This window comes from Podarcis melisellensis, assembly GCF_964234715.1.
Source record: "Podarcis melisellensis genome assembly, chromosome: 12".
NCBI lineage: Eukaryota > Metazoa > Chordata > Lepidosauria > Squamata > Lacertidae > Podarcis > Podarcis melisellensis.
The window spans coordinates 57793695-57814680 of record NC_138544.1 but is presented as its reverse complement, the minus strand read 5'-3'; the positions used below and the strand labels follow the sequence as shown (position 1 = coordinate 57814680).

General features: G+C 45.4%; 1 protein-coding gene across 1 annotated transcript; it reads right to left on the bottom strand.

Annotated features, from left to right (window-relative positions):
- Positions 1-6854: 6854 nt before the first annotated feature.
- On the bottom strand, positions 6855-14449 carry ZNF653 (zinc finger protein 653). The gene is made up of 2 exons (XM_081882420.1): positions 14317-14449; positions 6855-9505 (listed from the first exon to the last, which is right to left on the bottom strand). The coding sequence occupies exon 2, from the start codon at positions 9451-9453 to the stop codon at positions 7630-7632; it is 1824 nt and encodes a 607-aa protein (XP_081738546.1). The 5' UTR covers positions 9454-9505; positions 14317-14449; the 3' UTR covers positions 6855-7629.
- Positions 14450-20986: the final 6537 nt, after the last annotated feature.

Below are 20986 nucleotides of genomic sequence, written 5' to 3'. Positions count from 1 at the left end.
AGATGCCTTCTGCATTTGACATCTGAACACTGTGGCAGCGCATTTCTCTCAAAAGATGACCAAATAATAATATTTTTTTTAAAAAAAAATCAGCATTTCTAAGATCAGGGGCCCCAGGCAAAGAAAGCATGTGATCATTATTTCAGTAACACAAGAGTAATGGAATCTGAATATTGATCCTGTGTATTTGAGAGCTTGCAGCGTCACTCAGAGATGTTTGGCCAAGGAAGATTAGAAGTGTGTTTGCAGACTTCCAGGTAACATTACCCACCCAAACTAGACTCTTCTCAGGGTTGGAGAGGTTGCACAAAACAGTTTGCTTACAGAGCAGTATTTCTGTGTGTATTTCAGAAAATCTAGAGAAGGGAAATCGCCTTCAGGAAAGTCACTTTTGAGTTGATTACCTGGGAAGAATATCCAGAATATAGAGAAAGCTCCGGGTCCTGGGGTCCGAAACATCGCCCTGTCGGCCGATTCTGCAGAGAAGGAAGAGAACAGAATCAAAGCTATTGGCAAACGTGACTTAACTTTCTTGCATGCAGCTTTGAGTTCTGACTGGAGAATTTATTCCATCTTTAATTTCACACAAATAACAGTTTGGTGGGGAAGCCCTACTCAGGGTAGACCCATTGGAATTAACAGACATGCCTAATTTAGAGAGATCACTCTCAGTGCGTCGACGGCAAGTAAAACTTAATATTTATTAATTAAATTTATTAATATTTATTTATTAAATATGTATGCCACCATGTATATCTATAGGTTTTATCATTTGCCTGGTACAATGTACAATCCCCAGCCTAACAGGTGACAAACACAAATCTGACGGCCAGTAAGCTGTTCACATTTCTGCTTTCATTCCCTCTCATCTAACAGTTTTGGGTTTTTTTTTTTACTTTATTAAATGTCATTAATTTTTGTACTATTGTACTTCATTTTAAAAAAAAACCTTAAATGAAAAAGAGGTCAAGCTCTCCAATATCCCTTCTGGAAGCATTTAATATTGTAAGATCTACATCAGCGCATGTTTTCCTCTCTTTTTAAACAGAAACGGGGAATTTGAAACACTCACCTCGTGAAGGGTTGACAAGGAGGGCTCATCAAGATCATATCGAAAGACAACCTGTCAAAGTCCTTCAGTGATATTCCCTAAATAAATAAATCAGTTAGGCATTTTACATTATGAATAAGATAATATTTTTTTATTTATACCCTGCCATTCCCAGTTCAGAAAACTGGGCTCAGGGCGGCTAACAACAAATTTAAAACACTTAATTGATGCAACAAAAAACAGCATAAAATATGGCATAAAACGTGAATAATAATAAATTCAGAATTCAAAAATTCAATAATTCAATAATTCAATAATGTTTATCCATCCAATAAACATTAGATGGCTAGCTGGCTAAATGAGTTCTATTTGGGCCAGCGAGGAGACCAGGGGAGAATTAGCTGTAGGATTCCAGAGCGGGTAATCTTCATAAAAAGGGGAGATGGAGGGAAGGAAGGGGAATAAAAGACCAGGCTAAGTTCAAATTGAAAGCCAGGCGGAATAGCTCTGTCTTACAGGCCCTGCGGAAGGAGGTTAAATCCTGCAGAGCCCTGGTCTCATGGGACAGAGAATTCCACCAGGTGGAGCCATCACTGAGAAGGCCCTGGTGGAGGATAGTCTGACTTCCTTAGGGCCCGGGACCTCTAAGCTATGGTTATTCATTGACCTTAAGGTCCTCTGTGGGGCCGACCAGGAGAGGCGGTCCCATAAATATGAGTGCCCTAAGCCACAAGGGCTTTCATTCCTTCCTTCTGTCTTAAAATAGGATGTGTTCACATTCCATTTTGCAGGCTGCCGCTATAGCTTATAAAAGTAACGTTGCTAAATCCAGGTGTTTTGTCATAAGGATAGCCGTTCTCTAATATACAGGCGATGTTCTTTGCAGATTTGCAGTTGCAGTTAGGTCACGTCAAAGAGCCAGGAGGACTGTGCGTAGCCCAGAATTTTATTAGCTAATCGCTTTAAGAGAACAGCAGCAATAGCTCCAAAATTATTCCAACGAGATTAACAGCGGAAGCTTACAAAAATAAAAAATAAAAATAAATTAGAAACCTTTCAAAACTTTGTCAAAACTTAAACGGCTACAAGAAGAAAACACTGCTTTTTTAGGAGAGTTGTCGATGCTCAAACAAAGGTTCTTGGCAGTCATAGAGTTAATAGAATTATACACTTGGAGGGGAACCTGGAGATCATTCAGTCCAACCCGCTGAAATGCAGGAATATGCAGCTGAGCTGTCCCATACAGGGACTGAACCGGCAGTGAACACAGTTCTTTAAGGGCGAGTGATCTGTGTTCACAGCAGGCCGTCCAGTGCTGGATTTATATATAAGCTGAACAAGCTATAGCTTAGGGCCCCACTCTCTTGGGGGCCCGCCAAAAAATTAAATGGGGGGAACTGGATGTACATTTCCAAAATATAAGATAAAAAGCAAATAAAATAAAACCTACATAGAGCAACAGTGTTTTGTTTGCTCTGAGCCCGGCTTCGGCTGGGGAGGGCGGGATATAAATAAAATATTATTATTTTACTATTTGTGTTGTGTAGGCTATGATGGAAGTCATGGGCCCTGCCTGCTAGCCTGCTCCCTAAAATATCACGGGTTTGCTCCTTTCTATATATAGGGTGCCTACATTCTGCATGTGCCAATGGCTTTAGATACCTGTTGGGTCCATAAATTAGCATATATTCAACACAAAAAACAGCGACAATTTGTTGTTGACAAAGGACAGCTGGACATAGAAAGGGCCCAATTACCTTCCGGAGCTGAGGGCCACATCAAACCTAAATCCGGCCCTGACGGAACCCTATCTGCAACATAATGTACCAACCGCAATGTCTGAACTGGGTTCAAGGGCAGCCCCCAGTCTTATTCAACATCTTTATCAACGACTTGGATGATGGACTCAAGGGCATCCTGATCAAATTTGCAGATGACACCAAACTGGGAGGGGTGGCTAACACCCCAGAGGACAGGATCACACTTCAAAACGACCTTGACAGATTAGAGAACTGGGCCAAAACAAACAAGATGAATTTTAACAGGGAGAAATGTAAAGTATTGCACTTGGGCAAAAAAAATGAGAGGCACAAATACAAGATGGGTGACACCTGGCTTGAGAGCAGTACATGTGAAAAGGATCTAGGAGTCTTGGTTGACCACAAACTTGACATGAGCCAACAGTGTGACGCGGCAGCTAAAAAAGCCAATGCAATTCTGGGCTGCATCAATAGGAGTATAGCATCTAGATCAAGGGAAGTAATAGTGCCACTGTATTCTGCTCTGGTCAGACCTCACCTGGAGTACTGTGTCCAGTTCTGGGCACCACAGTTCAAGAAGGACACTGACAAACTGGAACGTGTCCAGAGGAGGGCAACCAAAATGGTCAAAGGCCTGGAAACGATGCCTTATGAGGAACGGCTAAGGGAGCTGGGCATGTTTAGCCTGGAGAAGAGGAGGTTAAGGGGTGATATGATAGCCACGTTCAAATATATAAAAGGATGTCACATAGAGGAGGGAGAAAGGTTGTTTTCTGCTGCTCCAGAGAAGTGGACACGGAGCAATGGATCCAAACTACAAGAAAGAAGATTCCACCTAAACATTAGGAAGAACTTCCTGACAGTAAGAGCTGTTTGACAGTGGAATTTGCTGCCAAGGAGTGTGGTGGAGTCTCCTTCTTTGGAGGTCTTTAAGCAGAGGCTTGACAACCATATGTCAGGAGTGCTCTGATGGTGTTTCCTGCTTGGCAGGGGGTTGGACTCGATGGCCCTTGTGGTCTCTTCCAAATCTATGATTCTATGATGGCTTTACAATAATCCAGCCTCAAAGTTAACCAGCAACACGGGTCCCTGTGGCTTTGGCGGAAACACCCAGTTCGCTTTCTTACTAAAGTTGACCTGTCAATTCAACCCGGACTGAGATCAGAACTCCAAATTGGCAAGGGAATTATTTTGGCATCGTTCCGGCTACTCACCTCGATCGTCTTAGGCCACAGAGGGGTGGCGGGAAAGTTGTGAATGTAAACCTCATTGGCCACTGTGTTCACATCAACGGCGGCCACGATTTTGGCAGGGATTCCGCTTGCTAGAATTCAAGCAGGGAACAGTCAGGAGAGTCGGTTTAAGAAGAACACCACTGTTGGTGTTGCTTTTTAATCATTTAGTTAACAATTATGTCCTCCATAAACTCAGTTGTGCTTATTCCTGTTGCTTAAATAAAACTGCTAGTCGAATGTTCTAGTAATAATAATAATAATATTTTTTATTTATACCCTGCCCTCCCTGGCCAGAGCCGGGCTCAGGGCGGCTAACACCAATAAAATCACAGTAAAAACATAATGGGGGGAAAGGGGGGAGGAAATAATAATTTTTTTATACCCCACCCATCTGATTGGGTTTCCCCAGCCACTTTGGGCGGCTTCTAGTAAAATATTAAAATACAATAATTCATCAAATATTAAAACCTTCCCTAAAGAGGGCTGCCTTCAGATGTCTTCTAAAAGTCAGGGAGTTGTTTATTTCCTCGACATCTGGTGGGAGGGCATTCCACAGGGCGGGTGCCACCACCGAGAAGGCTCTCTGCCTGGTTCCCTTGTAGCTTTGCTTCTCGCAGGGAGGGAACCGCCAGAAGGCCCTCGGCGCTGGACCTCAGCGTCCGGGCAGAATGATGGGGGTGGAGACGCTCCTTCAGGTATACTGGACCGAGGCCGTTTAGGGCTTTCAAGGTCAGCACCAACACTTTGAATTGTGCTCGGAAACGTACTGGGAGCCAATGTAGGTCTTTCAAGACCGGTGTTATGTGGTCTCGGCGGCCGCTCCCAGTCACCAGTCTAGCTGCCGCATTCTGGATTAGTTGTAGTTTCTGGGTCACCTTCAAAGGTAGCCCCACAGAGAGCGCATTGCAGTAGTCCAAGCGGGAGATAACCTGAGCATACACCACTCTGGCAAGACAGTCTGCGGGCAGGGAGGGTCTCATCCTGCGTACCAGATGGAGCTGGTAGACAGCTGCCCTGGACACAGAATTGACCTGTGCCTCCATGGACAGCTGTGAAGTGGTCTCACAGGGAAATAGTAAAGTCCTGGCTTTTTAAATGCAGCCACTGAAAACTTCAAGTAAACTTTATTTCCATGCTATTCCAATGCTACATGTAAAAGTACAGGAGCCCTAAGACACCACAAACAATAACTGCTGGAGTTTTTAATTCTCAGCACCCAGCCCTACCCCCTTGAAACCAAACCTGTTTCTGTGGGAGGTTATTTCAGTTAAATCAATCAACTCAAAATAATCAATAAATTCTCCCTTCAACCCAGGTGTGTGCTGTGTCCCTGTATTGTGGGGCGCCTCTAGTTGTTTAGATGATTAAGGGTTCTACTCCAGATAGCCATTTAATTGCAAACCAATGTGTTTAAATTAGTATTTAATCAGTTAGTATTTGCAGTTCTTTTTCCAGCCAAAAAGTCATCTTATATTGTAGTCTCTTTTTTTAATGCTTTATTTTTATGGTAAATACAAATCATAGGCGCAAAATCAAAAAGAGATAGAGCTTTCAAAAGATACATGAATTTCATCACGTCATAATTTCAGTGGTAACTACCCGTCCAGTCCCCACAGTGGCGTAGCGTGGGGGGCGCAGGGGGGGCGGCCGCACCGGCCGCAACATCTGGGGGTTAGGGTTAGGGGGTGCAAATCCACGGATTAGGGGGCAGAAATTACTTGCCTTGCCCCGGTGCTGACAACCCACGCTATGCCACTGAGTCCCCATCGAGGGTCCCAATTACTATTATTACAGTGGCACCTCGGGTTAAGTACTTAATTCGTTCCGGAGGTCCGTTCTTAACCTGAAACTGTTCTTAACCTGAAGCACCACTTTAGCTAATGGGGCCTCCCGCTGCCGCTGCGCCACCGCTGCACGATTTCTGTTCTCATCCTGAAGCAAAGTTCTTAACCTGAAGTACTATTTCTGGGTTAGTGGAGTCTGTAACCTGAAGCGTATGTAACCTGAAGCGTATGTAACCCGAGGTACCACTGTATTTTCTCGTACTGTTTGTTATCGCTCTTGAGTTTATCTCATTCTTCTAGCTTTGTAACATTGCCTACTTTTGTACAGCACTCCACCCCCCAGCCAAAGTGTCATCTTGTATTGTAGTCAATAGATACAAACCCGTCATGTGAATCCGATATAGTTTTCCCACTGAAGTCAGCCTCTCTAGTAAGTACAGTGGTACCTTGGGTTAATAACTTAATTCGTTCTGGAGGTCCGTTCTTAACCTGAAACTGTTCTTAACGTGAAGCACCACTTTAGCTAATGGAGCTTCACGCTGCCACCGTGCCACCGGAGCACAATTTCTGTTCTCATCCTGAAGCAAAGTTCTTAACCCAAGGTATTATTTCTGGGTTAGCGGAGTCTGTAACCTGAGGTACCACTGTAGTGGTAAGCAAATGGACCATCTTACCTCAGACTCAAGCATCAAATTGCCAGACAAGCGAAGGTTCTGTTTAGCAGCAAACAAAGAACAGTGGTACCTCTGGTTACGTAACGTATTTTTTGCTCTATAAGTCTCACTTTTTCCCTCCTAAAAAGTAAGGGGAAATGTGTGTGCGTCTTAAGGAGCGAATGCAGGCTGCGCAGCTATCCCAGAAGCCAGAACAGCAAGTGGGAGCGCTGCTTTCGCTGCGCAGCGATCCCTCTTGCTGTTCTGGCTTCTGAGATTCAGAATATTTTTTTTCTCCTTTTCCTCCTCCAAAAACTAGGTGCGTCTTATGGTCTGGTGCGTCTTATAGAGTGAAAAATACAGTGCTTAATTTGTTCCGGAGGTCCGTTCTTAACCTGAAACTGTTTTTAACCTGAAGCACCACTTTAGCTAACGGGGCCTCCCGCTGCCGCCGCATGATTTCTGTTCTCATCCTGAAGCAAAGTTCTTAACCTGAGGTACTATTTCTGGGTTAGTGGAGTCTGTAACCTGAAGCGTATGTAACCCGAGGTACCACTGTACTGGTAGTTTAATTGGCTAAGATTCTTTTTGTCTATTAATATAGCATCATTTCCCCTCTCGTGGAGAGCTGTAGCAGCACAATCTCCAGATCCGATGCTGTTTTGAACAATTTCCCACCGCTCCACCCTGATACCTGAGAACACCTGCACAACAGAATAAAAACGTGAAGTCTGTCACCATCTGCTCTTAAAAAGCTGATGCATGCCACACTCAGGGGTCAGCAAGCTTTTTCAGCCATGGGCCGGTCCGCCGTCCCTCAGACTGTGTGGTGGGCCGGACTATACTTTGAAAAAATAAAATAAATGAACGAATTTCTATGCCCCACAAATAACCCAGAGATGCATTTTAAATAAAAGCACATGTAAAAACACGCTGATTCCTGGACCGTCCACGGGCTGGATTGAGATGGCGATTGGGCTGCATCCGGCCCCCCGCGGGCCTTAGTTTGCCTACCCCTGGATTATGGGATGTAATTCTCTGCTGCAGGTACCACACATCCCATCTCCAGCTGTGAATGTGCAAAGAAGTGCCCTCCGTTGGCTGGGAACCTGTAATGGGCCAATAATTAATAAATACAAGTCTGGATCAGGCAGCTTTGTGATCCGGGTGGCTCTTTAGCTTGTGGAACTTGACGCTGTCCAGTTTCTCAAAGCGCTTTCCGCAGTGCTCGCAGGTGAAGTTGTACTGCGCCTCCGAGGTGTGTTTCTTCATGTGCCAGTTGAGAGACGCTCGCTGCCGACACTGGTAACCGCAGATCTCGCACTGGAGCGGCGTCTCCCCTGTGTGCGTCCGGCGGTGGACTTCCAGGTGGTTCTTGCGCTTGAAGGATTTGCCACAGGTCTCGCAGGTGAATTCGCGGACTCCGGAGTGGATGATCATGTGTCTCCGGAGATGGTTGGACAGGTAGAACTTTTTGCCGCAACCTGGGTGGGGACACACCTTCGTCTTCCCTTTCCGGTGGACGAGGTTAACGTGGTTCTGGAAACTGCTAAGTGCTACGTAGACCTGGGTGCAACCTTCGTAGGGGCAATGGAACATCTCCAGCATGCCGTCGGCGTCCATCACACGGCCTCTTTTGCTCCTCCGCCTCTTCTCGGGCTCCTTTGGAATCTCGTAGATGATGGAGGACATGTTGGTGCCCTCGGTCTCCTCCTCTGCTTCCAGCCCCACACTCTCGGGGTCTGGCTCTGGGTCACAGGGCGTCCTTATTTCCGCCAGGGGGTGCGGCTCCTCCTTTTTGAGCTCAAAAAGCTCCTCGTTTTCCCGTTGGGTTTCGATGTATTCCACACTCTCCATGCTACTGGGCTGTCCGTTCTCAGGCTCCGTCTGAGCGTAGGCCGCCGCCACGCCCTCAATCATGGCGCAGGGCAGCTCCTCACCCGTGCTGGTGACGTTCAGCTGGATGCCCTCTGCCGTGAGGGCATCATAGCCAGGCCCGGCGATGATGATCACCTGTGAGCCCTGCGCCACACCCTGGACGGGACAGTTGGCCACCACCTCGCTAAGCGTCTCTGGCGTCACGTTGTCAAAGAGAGTCCCGTGGCCCGAACTCATCTGCACCGGCACCGGAACACACACCACAGTTTCCATGGTCTGTGGGCCGCCGAGGGGTGGGCACACGCCAGGCCCCTGCTCTGACGCCAGGTTCTCAATATGGTGCTCAAACGGAATGTGGATGCCGTCCTGAGTGATGAGGCCGCTGGCGCTCTCGCCCTCCTTATTTTCTGTTGGCTGCCACTGCGTCCGGCCCTCTGACCGCTCTTCGGCCTCCGAGCTGGAGCTCTCGTCGGAATTCCCACAGCTTCCAGCATGGCCACCCTCGTTCTCGGAGTCGCTGAGCGGCTTGAGAGGCGAGTGCAAGTCCTGGAAATAGCGGTGGCCCGCTTCGCACTGCCACACGGCCGTCGTGTACATCTCAAAGGTGGGGTCCAGCTCGGAGAGGTGGGGTTCGTAGGGGCAGCGGTTTTTGTGGTCTTCGTACCAGATGACGACGTTCTTCAGGCAGTTCACGTTCCGCCGCCTTCGCTTCTTCCTTTGCGGCTCGTACGGCAGCTGCTCCCAGAGTTTCCCCCGGCGCCCGGCCCGCTGCTCCCGTTCCAGGCCCAGCAAGTACGCAGCCAGCTTGGCGTCGCTCCAGCCGCTGCGCTGCCTCAGGTTTGACCAGGGGCCGTGGGACTCGCCCAGGTAGACGCGCCGCATGTCGTATTTCTTCCGGGACTCGAGGCGGCGCTGGGCTCGGTCGGACTCCGTGAGCCGCGGTCTACCCCGGGCCTTGCGGCCACCCCGGGCCTTGCGGCTCCCCTGCGCCAGGTCTCCATCTCTGGCAGCTGCTTCTTCTTCTTCCTCTTCCTCCTCGGGTTCCCCGCCGTCCTCGTCGCCCGTGGCCGGGCCATGCTCAGAGTCGCTCATCCCTGGCCGGTAGCTAAGGAGGCCCCGTTGTTGTCCTAGTGCAATTGCACTTCTGTAGAGAGAATGGGAAACTTGGCTTGAGCAGATGGTTGCAATTTCTTGGGGTGGATGAGAATTAAAATAAACGTGCTAGAAAACAAGCCACTTCTTTTCTAAACCTCCACAGGATCAAATTTAATTTTAAAAAATAAAATTATTAAGGTTTATAGAGAAAAATAGAAAACATATCTTCTCCCCTTTTTTTTAACCAAACCCAAAATTTAGATAATAGAAGTGCAAAAAGGGGGTGGAGAAAGAAATGAAGGAAAACAACTGAAAAGGGAATTTATATAAAAATTGGACAAAGCAGTGGTCAGGACACACCACTGTCTTACTCCATTACAGGTGGATACCAATAATAATAATAATAATAATAATAATAATAATAATAATAATAATATTTTATTTATACCCCACCCATCTGGCTGGGCTTCCCCAGCCAATCTGGGCGGTTTCCAACAAAATATTAAAATACTGTAATACATCAAAAAGCTTCCCTAAACAGGGTTGCCTTCAGATGTCTTCTAAAAGTTGTTTTTTTCTTTGACATCTGGTGGGAGGGCGTTCCACAGGGCAGGTGCCACCACCGAGAAGGCCCTCTGCCTGGTTCCCTGTAACTTGGCTTCTCGCAGTGAGGGAACTGCCAGAAGGCCCTCGGAGCTGGACCTCAGCGTCCGGTAGAACGATGGGGGTGGAGACTTGTTAACCAACCAGCATGACTGCATCTGACTTTCAAATGTGTGTTTTCATAGAGTGTGAGCAGAGTCTTATCAATGTTAGTAGCCTCAAACTCTCCCTATAACTTGCTTCTGGGAATTGAATTGAAGGCTGATTTAAAGTCAATAAATGCAGCATGCAGGAAATGTTTAGTTGCTGACTTTTCAGCAATAAACTGAAGCATTGGTCCTCGATCAACTGTGGATCGCCCCACTCTGAAACTGGCTTGCTCATCTTTGAGGATGTTTTCTTGCTCTGTCCACTCTAATAGTTTCTCCTACAGACATTTAGTTTGCTGGTTATACTCAGGAGACTGATTGGTCTATAGTTTGCTGGGTCTGGTATTTCACTTTTTTGTGAATTGGGATTATACCCCAGTCCTAAGGTATATGTCATATGTGGTCAGTACATGTGAATAAAGATGCAAGTATAGGAACCCACCAATCTAATGTTTGCTTTCAGCAATTTGGGGAGTATGTTGTCACACCTGCAAGCTCTGCCTGGTTTTAATTTAGAGATGATATGTCAGAATTCTTAGGAGGAAACTGGGAGCTACAATGGGAAATTTTTGTGTTAAGTCTTAGATGGTGGTTGATAAGTTCGTCCTGACACAATGATGGTACTAAAATATGCTACTCAGGAGTTTGGAGAAATAAAGTACAGTGATACCGTGGGTTACAGACGCTTCAGGTTACAGACTCTGCTAACCCAGAAATAGTACCTCGGGTTAAGAACTTTCCTTCAGGATGAGAACAGAAATCGTGTGGTGGCGGCAGCGGAAGGCCCCATTAGTTAAAGTGGTGTCTCAGGTTAAGAACAGTTTCAGGTTAAGAACGGACCTCCAGAATGAATTAAGTTCTACGCTGAGGTGCCACTGTATGGAATACCTCTGGTTGCGAACGGGATCCGTTCACAACATGAGCAGAATACAACCTGCGCGTGTGCAGCTCACAATTTGCTGCTTCTGCGCATGACGTCATTTTGAGCGCATGCACGAGCGGCGAGACCCGGAAGTAACCCTTTCCGGTACTTCCGGGTCGTGTGGGACGCAACCTGAAAAGATTTAACCTGAAGCAAACGTAACAAGGTGGCAGAGTCTTTCCATGTGTTTCTCTGTCACACATGCCAGGTCAAGTCCTCCATCCATGATCAAGTCATGGATGACAGCTGCCTTGTGAATCATTGACCTGGCATTGCACAGCAGCACCTTCAGGTCATGTGTGTCTCCCTTGTTGATTCCGGTATCCTTCCGGTCAAGACCAGACCCAGAGGCAGGAATGGTCTTCAAACAACGACTAAACCTGCCTCCTCATGAATTATGTGGTCTAGTCTTAGCATAACTCCTCCTGCTGCCTGTGATCACTGAGATCGGGTGTCCCAGTGCATCCCCCCCCCCGTGGAACTTGCCCCAGCCATTCTGTTGGCTGGGGCCCACTACCAGGCAGCCCTGAACCCCTCTCCCCTTAAGAACAGAACACAAACCATACAACAAATCAATGAAACAGTAGAAACTAATAAGAATAATTTACAATTATACTAAAATTAAACTAATCCCCAGCCCCAGCAGAGCCAAAACAAAACAACAAAATTTTAAATGCCACAGATTAATAATAATAAATAATAATTTATTATTTCTACCCCACCTATCTGGCTGGGTTTCCCCAGCCACTCTGGGCGGCTTCCAACAGAACATTAAAGCACAATAAAACATCAAAAACTTCCCTAAACAGGGCTGCCTTCAGATGTCTTCTAAAAGTCTGGTAGTTTATTTCTTTGACATCCGGTGGGAGGGATTTCCACAGGGCAGGTGCCACCACTGAGAAGGCCCTCTGTCTGGTTCCCTGTAACCTCACTTCTCGCAATGAGGGAACCGCCAGAAGGCCCTTTGCACTGAACCTCAGTGTCCGGTCAGAACGATGGGGGTGGAGACGCTCCTTCAGGTCTACTGGACCGAGGCCATTTAGGGCTTGAAAAGTCAGCACCAACACTTTGAATTGTGCTCGGAAACGTACTGGGAGCCAATGTAGGTCTTTCAAGACCAGTGTTATGTGGTCTCGGTGGCCGCTTCCAGTCCCCAGTCTAGCTGCCGCATTCTGTTGCAGTTTCCGGGTCACCTTCAAAGGTAGCCCCATTTAGAGCGCATTGCAGTAGTCCAAGCATGCACCACTCTGGCGAGACAGTCTGTGGGCAGGGAGGGTCTCATCCTGCACACCAGATGGAGCTGGTAGACAGCTGCCCTGGACACAGAACTGACCTGCGCCTCCATGGACAGCTGTGAGTCCAGAATGACTCCCAGGCTGTGCACCTGGTCCTTCAGGGGCACAGTTGCCCCACTCAGGACCAGGGAGTCCTCCACACCTGCCCGCCTCCTGTCCCCCCAAAACAGTACTTCTGTCTTGTCAGGATTCATCCTCAATCTGTTAGCTGCTATCCATCCTCCAACTGCCTCCAGGGGAATTAGCGGGGATGGAATTGGGGGCAGTTTACCTACTTCTTCCATGCTTTAAGCATTGTCTGTCTGAACCCGTTTAGCATTGTGGGTTTTTTCCTCGGTTAATTTGGGAGGAATGGGTATGACATGGTGGGGGTATTTTCAACTGTGTCTCTATCCAGGTGTACCCATTGTTTCGACTCGTCTTCTAGGATATATGGGATTATGTGGCATTCCCAGGCAGCCCTGACCCTTGTCCCTTAAGAACAGAATGCAAACTATACAATAAACCAATAAAACAGTAGAAACATTTAAAAAAACCCAAAAACCTACATTTACACTAAAATCAGGGACGCGGGTGGCGCTGTGGGTTAAACCGCCGATCAGAAGCTTGGCGGTTCAAATCCCCGCAACGGGGTGAGCTCCCGTTGCTCGATCCCTGCTCCTGCCCACCTAGCAGTTCAAAAGCACGTCAAAGTGCAAGTAGATCAATAGGTACCACTCTGGCGGGAAGGTAAACGGCGTTTCCATGTGCTGCTCTGGTTCGCCAGAAGTGGCTTCATCATGCTAGCCACATGACCTGGAAGCTGTACACCGGCTCCCTTGGCCAGTAAAGCAAGATGAGCGCCGCAACCCCAGAGTCGGCCACGACTGGACCTAATGGTCAGGGGTCCCTTTACCTTTGGATTTCAAAAGGTGTTCCAAGAGCACGACTGACACATCTAGACTCTTAAGCCCAACAGAAAACAGACACAAAAGTGCTATAAATACGCTAGGGATTTGAGAGCAGCCATACATGCCTCGATGGACTTGCTGTCCAACCCACGGTAGAAAGTTTCCTGTATTTGAAGAATGATTCTAGTAAGTGCCAAGATAAATTTCCAGACTTATCTCGTCGGGTGCACAAAATCTACTTAACAAAATGCTAGCTTCCTGGGGCCAGGCAGAGGAGCATCGATTCGGCTCCATCCTTTCTCCACTCTCCTGCGTTGCAAATCTTTGCCATTTACGGTGACAAGGCTTAAACAAGAAGCTAATACAAAACTCTTTTAGCAACATCCAGAAAACAAATTGAGGGGAAATTCCCCATGTTTGAAGGCCGGGCGGGTGGGTGTGTGAGGACCCCTTTCCTGCATATTTTCTGCATCTCGGACCTCCTGTTATTAGCACAAGAGCAAGGGGAGGGGGGTAATAATAATAATAATAATAATAATAATAATAATAATAATAATTTTTTATTTATACCCCGCCCTTCCCGGTTCCAAAAACCAGGCTGAGGGCAGCTAACCACAAATTTAAAACCCTTAATTATAGAAGCAGCATAAAATACAGTATAAAAGCATGGATAACAATAAAATTTGGAAGCCTTCCAGTAGGGATAAAACAAGTGTTCCGGCAACACAAGCAAACTCTGGAGTTTGCAACTGAAGCTAGACGCTGGACAGAGAGAGAGGGGTAGCCGAACCACAGCAATACTCTGAAAGCCCCTCAAAACTGTCTCCAGAAGCCCTGACTCGGAGAGGAGAAAATCTTTGTTTTTCCTATTCCTGTGGATGCATCTGAGCATCTTTCTCCTCCCCAGCCAGGAAGCCAAGCCTTGCAAAGGATGCTCTAAGGCAGGGATACTCCTGCATCTTGCATGCATGAACCCAAAGGGAGGGCAAGGTCCAAGATACCTTTCAGCGCCTGGTGCATTCCTCCAATGCCACTATAGAGCTCCAGGACATGCAGGGACTCCATTTCTCCTCTTCCCCAGCAGAAAGTGCAACCACAGCTGGTGCATCTGGCTCGTCTGCGCCCGCAGCTGCAAGCAGCAAGCGCCTTCCGTTCCGCAGCTCTTTGGTTCCCCCTTTCCTGCCCAGCAACCGTTTCTCCCCCACCAGCCAAGTCCCCAGGTAGTCTCCCTCATCCTCACTTTTCCCACGCCTCTAGGGTAACTCCAGGAAAAGGTCGCCCTGCAGACTTCAGCCTCTGCCCGCCCTGATTTGCATCTGCAAAAAAATAAATATTGCAATTTTATTTTTATTTTGGAGTGTGCAAGTTTTTCCCCCCTTCAGGGTGTTAGGAGAATTGCACCCTTGCCTACATGCACATAAGGGGTGCATGTAAATAAACGCTCCCCGTTTGACCGTACCTCCAAGCCAAGCACTGCCGGGGGGGGGGGGGGAGGAAAAAGCTGATTTCGGTCAAGAAAATCCTTTCAGGCTCAACAGTGCCCCCTACTGTGTTCCCTAGGCGATCTGGCTGAAACGTCTAGTTCTGCAAGCTGGGTAGATTGTTATTCAGGGGTCAGCAAACTTGTTCTCCCCCCCCCAATACTTTTTATTAAATTTTCAAAAACAAAGTCAAATAAGAACTTAAATCAAGTTTCCAAAAACAAAGTCAAATAAAACATAAACTCTTGCATCCAGCATTTTAGTGTTTTCTTGCTTACACTGCGCTTTGTTGCGATCGGACTTCCTTCCTTTCCTGCTTGCAGGTTTTCATAAATTAACACCCACTCTTACAGATTCTTATTTACCTTCCACCCACATCACAAGATTTAAGTCATTCCTGCTACAGTTTTTAAACTTCTACAGTTATTCCGTATATATATACAACAAATGTGCTCCACTCTTCTTCAAACTTTGTTACTTTTTGATACAGTATCTAATCTTATTAGTCATTTTCGCCAACTCAGCATATTCAAACATCTTCAATTGCCACTCCACTAGCGTTGGGATCTCCTGGGATTTCCATTTCTGGGCCCCGAGAATCCTAGCGGCAGTCGTAGCATACATGAATAACTTACAATCCTCTTTTCTTACTTCCTCTCCTATTATCCCTAGCGAGAAAGCCTCTGGTTTCTTTGGGAACGTACGGTATATTTAAACAGTTTTTTTCATTTCATTATAAATCAAATCTCAAAAGTTTTTCATTTTTTCGCATGGCCACCACATGTGGAAGAGTTCACCGTCTTTTAATTTACATTTAATTTACATTTCCAGCAGTTTGCTGACTGTTCCTCACACCTTGTGGGGGGCCGGACTATATTTTGAAAAAAAATACATGAACGAATTCCTATGCCCCACAAATAACCCAGAGATGCATTTTAAATAAAAGGACACATTCTGCTCATGGAAAAACATGCTGATTCCAGGACCGCCTGCAGGCCGGATTGAGAAGGCGATTGGGCTGGATCCGGCCCCCGGGCCTTAGTTTGCCTTATTCCTCTGTCACTCACTGCAGCGTGCAGTCATAAATGGGCAAAAAGGCCGGTTTAGAAAGGGGAACGTCCCAACTTTCCCCCCACTAAAATAACCAGAAAATAAAAAAAGAGAGAAAGTTCGTGCAGCAACAGGAGTTTATTTAACTCCTACATTTCTGGGAAGGGTGCCGGTGATCTCTTTTCCCACACGAATCCCAGGAATTTGACAATCTCTCCTTGCCACATTGTAGAGAAAGACAATGGTTACTGATAAAGATGTATCTTTGCAAATTGTAACACTGTATCTGTGAATAAAATCTTGTAACAGTTTGCTCAGCATGTGAAAGCAGACACTCCCTAGAATAATCCCATTTCCTTGTTAAAAGAGGCACATGATATATTTCCTGGATGAGTTGCGGTTTCTTTGAAAATAGGTTTAAAAGACCAAATCCATTTTGGTTATTTATCTCCAAGGACATCAGTCAAGTTACATTCTGAGTACTTTGCTGATAGCTGCAGAGAAGCAGGTAGATATCTTATAGCCCATAATTTAACTGACATGGCTTCCATAGCCTGCTTTAGAATTCCAGATTTTGCAGTTGTGTTTGTGTGTCAGACCTACGTTAAGTTCACAAATTAAACATTCCTGAGCATTGGGCGCAGGGATTTTATTCTAATAGCAAATGTACCTACCATTATTATTCTATTCTTTATATATTCTCTAATACGCTGTGGGTAAAACCTCAGCGCCTAGGACTTGCCGATCGCATGGTCGGTGGTTCGAATCCCCGTGGCGGGGTGCGCTCCAGTCGTTCAGTCCCAGCACCTGCCAACCTAGCAGTTCGAAAGCACCCTCGGGTGCAAGTAGATAAATAGGGACCGCTTTCTAGCGGGAAGGTAAACGGCGTTTCCGTGTGCGGATCTGGCTCGCCAGATGCAGCTTTGTCACGCTGGCCACGTGACCTGGAAGTGTCTTCAGACAGCGCTGGCCCCCGGCCTCTTAAGTGGGATGGGCGCACAACCCTAGAGTCGGACACGACTGGCCCGTATGGGCAGGGGTACCTTCACCTTTACCTTTAATACATTCTTGCAGCAATTTGTACCGTTGCTCTTATTTCTCATATATTTCTTTATCAAAGGTGAATCCAATGCTGCCATAGATGAAAAACCACTGGTATATTTTTGTACATATCTCTTATATTTATCCCATTTTTGTGCAAATTCATGTCTCGAACTGCCCCTTAGGCTGTTGGTCAATTGCACCATTTCCACATATTCTTGTAACTTATTCTGCCAATCCATTTGTTATGGAAATTACGGGGGGGGGGTACATCTTTAAAGTTAAATATTACAAATATTATGCCTGGATATATCCTTCCAACTTGACAGCTCAGGGAAGTCACCTAGCTTTAAAAATAATATAAAATCATCTCCTTTCCCAGTTTCCTCCATTCCAAAGCTATTTTCCCCTTGCAAAAGGACTCCAGGAAGTTCCCAGAGGTGACAATTGCAGGGCTCATTGTTAGCCAGAGGAAGCCAAATCTCATCACCTGACTAGGCTCAGGCTCCAGACATGCAAAGGAACTTGTATTGTACTTTTGGATGGTGGGTACTTAAGACATATTTGTCTATGCTAATCTTATACCTGAGTCTTGCCCTGCCATGTCTGCTTGTCTGGACATGTTTGCCAAGGTTAACCCCTCCCCTTCGAACTGTATTCTGGGATGTGGTGGGAAAGTTTTAAAAGTCTTTGTCACCCCATCCTTGGGGTTCAAAATTTGCTCTTTGAACCTATTGCTTTGAACCTTTGAACAGCTATTTGCTCTGGTTGGCTGGACTCCTTCCTTTATTCCGCAGGGACCCACGGGCTCTGCCTGACCAGCTGGGTGACTGAGCAGCCTCGCATCTAGATTTTTCCTTAACACATTTGAAATATACTCAGAGTCGAGAGTGGATTTCATGCTCTTTATTCAGCTCATAGTGGTGAGGAGGAATGAATGGAAGTCCCCTCAAAGTATCTGCTTTATATACATTATTTACACAATGGGCTGCACGTGATTGGCTAATTCCGGAATTCTCCTGTAGGCCAATCAGGTTGTGGATTCACTTCTATCTGGAGCTGGATTGGGTGGCTCCTGCCGACCAATCATACTGCTGCATTGTTCTAGGACCAATCAGACTGCTGCAGTTTGGATCCTATTGTTCTAGGACCAATCAGACTGTTGCAGTTTGGATCCTATTCAACTCAGTACATAACAACATTATAGTCAGAACATTTTCCGCTTTCCAGTTCTTTGCTACTAGTGTTTGGGCTGCTGCCGTAGCGTATAAAAATATTTCTCTTAATTTTTGGGGGATATCTTTACCAACAATGCTTAACAATAATACTTATGGCTTTTTTAGAAATGTTATTCCAAATTTTTAAAGAGAGTTTCTTCTTTAGTTTCTCCCCACCCCAAGAAAGAAGAAAGCTCCTGCTCTTTCATGCCATTTTTTCCCACTGTTTCCTAGTTCAAAACATGAATTGGCCTTGAGCATGAATAGAATACAGTACACGTATGTAGGCTGATGCCTGCATAATGTTGCTTTTTAAATGATTTTAGAAATATATCTGCAAATAAATAGATGCGTATTCTCCCCGTTTTTCTTTCTCCTCCTGCGAGGTTACCATTGTCATAAACAAAATCTGCCCTTTTCCCCTTATGGGATATCCAAGAGCCCATATAGAGTTCTTACGTAGGTTCCCTATTGGTAGGAGAAAATAACAGAGGCCAACCAGAGAATATTGAGAAGCTTAAGCTTGATCTTTATTGATCTGTTGCAACAAGGTCCTCACTCACCACATGCAGGAGGGAGGAGGAACCCAGAACAATGGTGCGCAAGGCCTTATATGGACTTTTGAAACTGCCACCCTGTAGATCAAGACCACCACCCCAGATACATCATACCTACATCACAGAAAAGGCGGTCTAAAACAGAATTTGTAATGTTGTTTACCTCCTGTCTGGCAGGTTACCTGTTAATGCTTGCTTGATTGGATATCCTGGGGAGCCTGGCCAGTCTTTTGGAATAATAAATACTTAGTCACAGGCTCACCCTATTCATACACAGACATAACCTTAAGACAGGATTTGTGAAGGAAAGACAATGGGAAGACTTTTCCATTTTCCTTTGACCTTGCAGAGAAAACATTTGGTCAGTTTGGGACAGTTTGGGGGGGGGGATGGTTCCAGGTCGGTCTTCCCGTGCTGATCTATGTACGTGCTTGGTTGGTACGCTTATGAACATTTAACATATATCTAAGACCTCAAAATTCCTATCACACCATCTCTTCCTCTTCGTTACTGGAAGCTGAGAGAAAAGCTAGTTAAAAGAAAAGAACTGCCAGTTAAAAATGTGCAACCATATGCCGCGTTTTCATTTTGCCACTGAAATATACTCGGAGTCGAGAGTGGATTTCACTTCCACCTGGAGCTGGATTGGGTGGCTCCTGCGGACCAATCAGACGGCTGCATTGTTCTAGGACCAATCAGACTGCTGCATTCTGAATCCTATCATTCTAGGACCAATCAGACTGCTGCCTTCTGGATCCTATTGTTCTAGGACCAATCAGACTGCTGCATTTTGGATCCTATTCAACTCAGTACATAACGGCCACATTTTCATTCTTTTTGGCAGGAAATGGACACAAGGACTGGAAATCCTCCAACTATTCTTCCACAGGTTTTCCCATTGGGACATTGTATAACATACCCAAACATCTTCAACAATTACTTTCGGCTCCTTTGTACATTTTGGCTAATTTCCATGGAGTTAAATACCACTGGTGTTGCATTTTTAGCAAGTTTTCCTTTATGGCATAGCACATAGGGAATTTCCAACTATTTTCCCATTGGGACATTGTACAACATACCCAAAGTCTTGAGACCACTTTATCATGGCTGATGTAACTTCCTCCTTCTTGACTTCCCAGTCAAGGAGGAGGCAATCAGCTTTAGAGAGGATTTTACTTTTTGCATTTATTACATCGGATTCAAATCTCGAGATTTCCTTGGCAAACCCTTTTTGTTTATTTACTTTCAATCTTTCGAATATTTGATAATATTGGACATCTCTTAATTCCTCAACGCTCTTAAGTTTTAATTGGTTCTCTTCTTCTTTTAAAAGTACTTTTTAGGTAGGCCAATTTTCCAACATATTGTTTTTCACAACCACTGTGGTCTCTATTGGAGAGGCCCACCACGGGATTTTGAGCTCAAACCCATCTTTATATTTCTCCCAAACTTTGAGAAGTGATCTCCTTATGATATGATTTGAGAAATCTCTGTGTATTTTTGCCTTTCCATATATTAAATAAGCATGCCAACCCTAATGGTTATTATGTCCCTCCAAGTCCAACATATCCATATCTTTCAAACTGCACCATTCCTTCATCCACGTAAGGCAGGCTGCCTCATAATACAATTTTAAATCAGGCAGGGCGAAGCCACCTCTATCCTTTATATCGATTAAAATTCAATGTTTAATCCTGGGTCTCCTGCCCTCCCGTATAAATTTAGATGTTTATTGTTGCCATTTTTTGAGGTAGCCTACCTCATTCAGAATTGGGATCATTTGAAATAAGAAAACCAATCTAGAGAGAACATTAATCTTTATGATCGAGATCCTACCTAGAAATGACAACTTCAATTTAGTCCAGGTTTCAAGATTTTTTTTTGATTTCTTGACAATTTTTTATATAGTTATCCTGAAATAAATTTAGATTTTTGGAGGTGATCCAGATGCCCCAAAATTTTCCTTTCCTATGCCTATTTCATTTCTAATTTGATCCAGTTACCCTTCTCTAATTCTTTTTTGAACGGTGTTTTGTTGGATATAATATCCTCTTATAAAGGCCTTGCTTGCATCCCAAATCACTCTAATATCTGTATCTTGAGCCATATTTATTCCAAGTAATTCCATTAACAGGTCTTGAGCTTTGCTCAATATCTTTTCACCGTTCAGAATATTTTCTTTTCGTTTTTATATAACTTTTTATTCAAAATTAAAACAAAACATATTATCCATAAACATATCATCCTTATTTTTCCCCCATTTTCCTCCCTCCCCCCACAGAACCCACCCACCCCCGACTTCCCTCAGTTCCAGTCTTTGATTTC

Excerpts from the sequence above, each read along its gene's own strand:
- ZNF653 (XM_081882420.1), bottom strand. The coding sequence starts at position 9,453 with ATGAGCGACTCTGAGCATGGCCCGGCCACGGGCGACGAGGACGGCGGG.